This window comes from Momordica charantia (assembly GCF_013281855.1).
Source record: "Momordica charantia cultivar OHB3-1 chromosome 5 unlocalized genomic scaffold, Mcharantia_2.0 BLBB01000005.1, whole genome shotgun sequence".
In the NCBI taxonomy this organism is placed as follows: Eukaryota; Viridiplantae; Streptophyta; class Magnoliopsida; order Cucurbitales; family Cucurbitaceae; genus Momordica; species Momordica charantia.
The window spans coordinates 21,145,335-21,149,170 of NW_028275163.1; the positions used below are offsets into that span (position 1 = coordinate 21,145,335).

Sequence of the window (3,836 nt, forward strand, 5' to 3'; positions counted from 1 at the left end):
ATTTAAACTAAATCTAATTTTAAAAAATTATTCCATCCTTTATGTATATTTAACTTCTCAATTATATAACTAAAAGTTAAATTGGATGAAAAATTATCAATAAAACATAATTGAGCAACATTAAACTTTAATGTACTAATTCAAATAATTTATATATATGTATACCTTCGATATTTTCGTTGACATTTCCATAAGTATATTATTTATAAGTGATTAGTTATAGGGTAATTAAGCTACCATTAAAATTTCATTTATCAATTCAAAATATTTGATTCAATATCCACAATTTCCATGATTTTTCTCGAAATATCTGTTGACATTGACATTAAAATCAAGATCTCGACATTTCTATCCACATTGAGATTTTGAACCTTGTATACGAGTACTAAAAAATAAAAACTAAAAGCACCTTACGATGGAGATTTGAGGGAAATTGCAGATATTTTCTTAAGATGGTATTGTTTTTTATTCACTATTTTCAAAACCTATGTTTTCTAATAATGGCTGACATCACATATATTAAATGATTTTCTCTACCTCTCTACTCTCTTGCTCTCCCTCTCTTCTCGCTCTCTCTCCTCTATCTCTAGCTCTCGTTCTCTCCCCTCTCTCCTTTATTTCTCTCGCTCTCGCACCTCTCCCAAGTGGAGGGCGAAGTAATTTGATATCTAAGTGATGTCATCAAATACCTAAAAAATTTAGGTTTTGAAAATGGTGTTTACAAAACGAAAAACACGTCAAATTTCGAGAGACTGGTTGTTGATAGCAGAGAATACCAAAAGTTTCCATTATGTAATTTTCGTTTCCAAATTTGGAATGACAAATTTCCCAAAGAAGACGGAGTTTGATACATTTCTCAAAGGTCGTATTTTAAAGTTTGATAATTTTCATTATGTATTATAATTTTTTTTTTTTAAGTCCAAAGTTCGCATTTTCAATTGAGAGCATACCTTTCACTATTCAGATTCAGCCCAATTACCCCTTTAGATCCAATTCTCCATAAAATTTTCTCGCACTTTCCCACAGATTTCTCCCTTTTTCTCTTCAACTCCGGCAATGGCCACGATCCCTCTCTTCTCCTCCTTCCGATACTCCGACAGCCTCACGGTGGTCGGAATCTCCGTCTGCACCGCCGTCGTTTGCGAGGCCATCTCCTGGCTTCTCATCTACCGCACCAACTCCTACAAGACCCTCCGCTCCTCCATCGACAAAGCCGCTAAGAAGCTCGAGACCATGAAGACCGACAGCTCCAAAATCTCCGTGAAAAAGTCCAAAACCAAGAAGATCGATCGCGTCGAGACCAGTCTCAAGGAATCGAATCGCGACCTCTCGCTCTTCAAGTTCAAGTCCGGCGCCGTCGTCGCCCTTGTTCTGTTCGTCGTCTTTGGATTGCTCAATTCGCTCTTCGAGGGCAAGGTCGTGGCCAAATTGCCGTTTAAGCCTTTTGGGCTTGTGATGAAGATGAGTCACCGAGGGTTGCAGGGAGACGATCCCACCGATTGCGCTATGGCTTTCTTGTACTTCCTCTGTTCGATTAGCATTAGGACCAATCTCCAGAAGTTTTTGGGATTCTCGCCGCCGAGGGGCGCCGGCGCCGGCTTATTTCCGATGCCAGATCCCAAGACAAACTGATTTAGGTTAGGCTTGGACCAATTCATGCCCCTTTCCCCGCTTTGATTATGAATTTTTCGTCATGATAAAACTTGATTTGGGCTGATTAGTCTTAATTTATTAGGGTTCTATATGTTAAGTTCTAGTGAGTTTATCGGACTTAGTATAGCTCTTAATTCCACAAATTTGAGAGAGTGATTCTGGTTCTAAATTTCTAATCTCCACTTGCATTCTTCAGTCGAAATGGAAATAACACCATCTTTTTTCATATCAATATGAGCTTTTGTTACATCCAATGATTAAATCTATTGCCTTATTTATGATTGTGAGATTGATCCGTGAGTTCTGCTGGCTAGTGATTAAAAGGTTTTCAGCTAAGCTACCATTTTCTCCTAGTCAAGCTTTCAATGCTTGTTGGATATGTTATGGTATTTACTTTTCTGTTTTTGATCCTCATCTTACCAAACATTATTCCATTTCATAAACTAGTTAAGTGTCTTAATTTAGCATGTAAATCCTCCTCTAGAGCAACCACAGAACATAAATTTTGCACTATCTAACTTTCTCATAAGAAGTGTTAGAATTTCAAAGCTTCAGTGTTCTGTAGTGATGAGGAACGGATTATGATTATCTAACAGTTGTTAAGTACAGTTGATATAGTTCTAAGTACACTATAAGTTATACGCCACAAATAGTCAAGTTTTGGGTGGAATTTGTGGACTTTTATTATCTAACAGTGTGACTATGTGAGTACAGTAGATATAGTTGGGGCTCGATCAAAATATGGTATTTGGTAGTGGAATTTGTGGTGTTGACATATAGTGTTGCTATTTTTCTACTTCTTCCTTAGCTGAATATTCAGTCTTAGGATGTTCATTCGTGATTGGAAACCTGTCCTACATGTTTTTTTTTTAAGGCGGCCGGGCTTTCTCATCCCCAGCCTTTAGGCTGTTCTTTTTTCTCGATATATATAAAAAAAAGGTTATGTTTTGATTTACAAGGAGCAGTTGAAGAATTGATGTGGCTCGTTGTCAAACTAGTATTCAAGTATCAAATTTGGTTTTGTACCTTCTTTATTTGTTACAGACCTCCCCTACATTTTACTTTTTCCTGATACAAATCTGTATGGGTGTGAGTGAAATGATGAACATTGAAAGGAAAACTTCCAACTGTTCTGCAGACTGCAATACTGTATTAGTTCTCTATTTGCATCTACTGGTTCTTTTAGATGTTGTTCTTAATGTCATTGCTACTAGCTTTCATGGTTGAAGTGATCATTCCTGATAATTTTCGGGTTAAAATATACTATTCTCGACTCTTGTAACATGCTAGTCCTCTAACTATTTAGTCCTTGTGTGTGTAGAAATGTAATGTAATGTTCGAGTCAATTTGTACGTAAAATATGGATAAATGAATGCAGTCAATAGGGTTCATATCATTCGAAATCAAATGTAGTTCAACTATTCGTCGGTTCACATACTTCGATTACCAAATGAAATGTGTTTTAACATAGTTATTAACTTGACTTGTAGATCGAACTTTCGATATTTTTAGTGGTAGGATGAGTTTAAAGCAAGCTAGATGCTATTTATCTTGGGAAGTTAGACAATTGTCTTCTTTATTTTTTTAGTTAGTTTGCTTTTGGTCCAGGATATATTCTTTAACAGGCTGGGTTGAGTTATGTTGAGGTTTAGCGAGTTGGATAACTTGATGATGCTGGCTATCTTATCAATAAATTGAAATGATAGTCATTAAATAGTCCAATGTGCATACTTAGCGCTAAAGATATGTACTTTTTTTATTCAGGTTGAATGTTCAAATCCTCACCTTCCATATTTTTACTCATAAAAAAGTATGTATCATTTTTATTGATAGTGTAACTTCTGCAAAAATTGGTTTGGTCTCTCCTACGTAAGATAAATATATTTTTTAGAATATTATATTACAAAATACAAGTAAAAGGGGAAGGAAATTTGAGTTGATAACCCATTAAGCGGTATAATGTTCCTAAAGTCTAGTGCTATACTCTATCTATTGAATCTAGAATATGTGACGGGTTCATCTTGATATCTCTTATCGGTTCTATCATGGAGATAGTAAAAGAATCTAATAAAAAAAAATTATATATATATAATTGGATATTACAAATTAATAATTTGTTCTCAAAATGATATTAACTTTAACTAAATCCTACCCATGCAAGAAAAAGTATATCCAAATTATGC

General features: G+C 35.1%; 1 protein-coding gene across 1 annotated transcript; it reads left to right on the plus strand.

The window, feature by feature from the left end:
* Window positions 1-929: 929 nt before the first annotated feature.
* On the plus strand, window positions 930-1,885 carry LOC111019313 (uncharacterized). Its single transcript, XM_022295658.2, has one exon. The coding sequence runs from the start codon at window positions 1,057-1,059 to the stop codon at window positions 1,630-1,632; it is 576 nt and encodes a 191-aa protein (XP_022151350.1). The 5' UTR covers window positions 930-1,056; the 3' UTR covers window positions 1,633-1,885.
* The last annotated feature ends 1,951 nt before the right edge of the window (window positions 1,886-3,836 follow it).

Coding starts and splice junctions, on each gene's coding strand:
- LOC111019313 (XM_022295658.2), top strand. CDS start 1,057: ATGGCCACGATCCCTCTCTTCTCCTCCTTCCGATACTCCGACAGCCTC.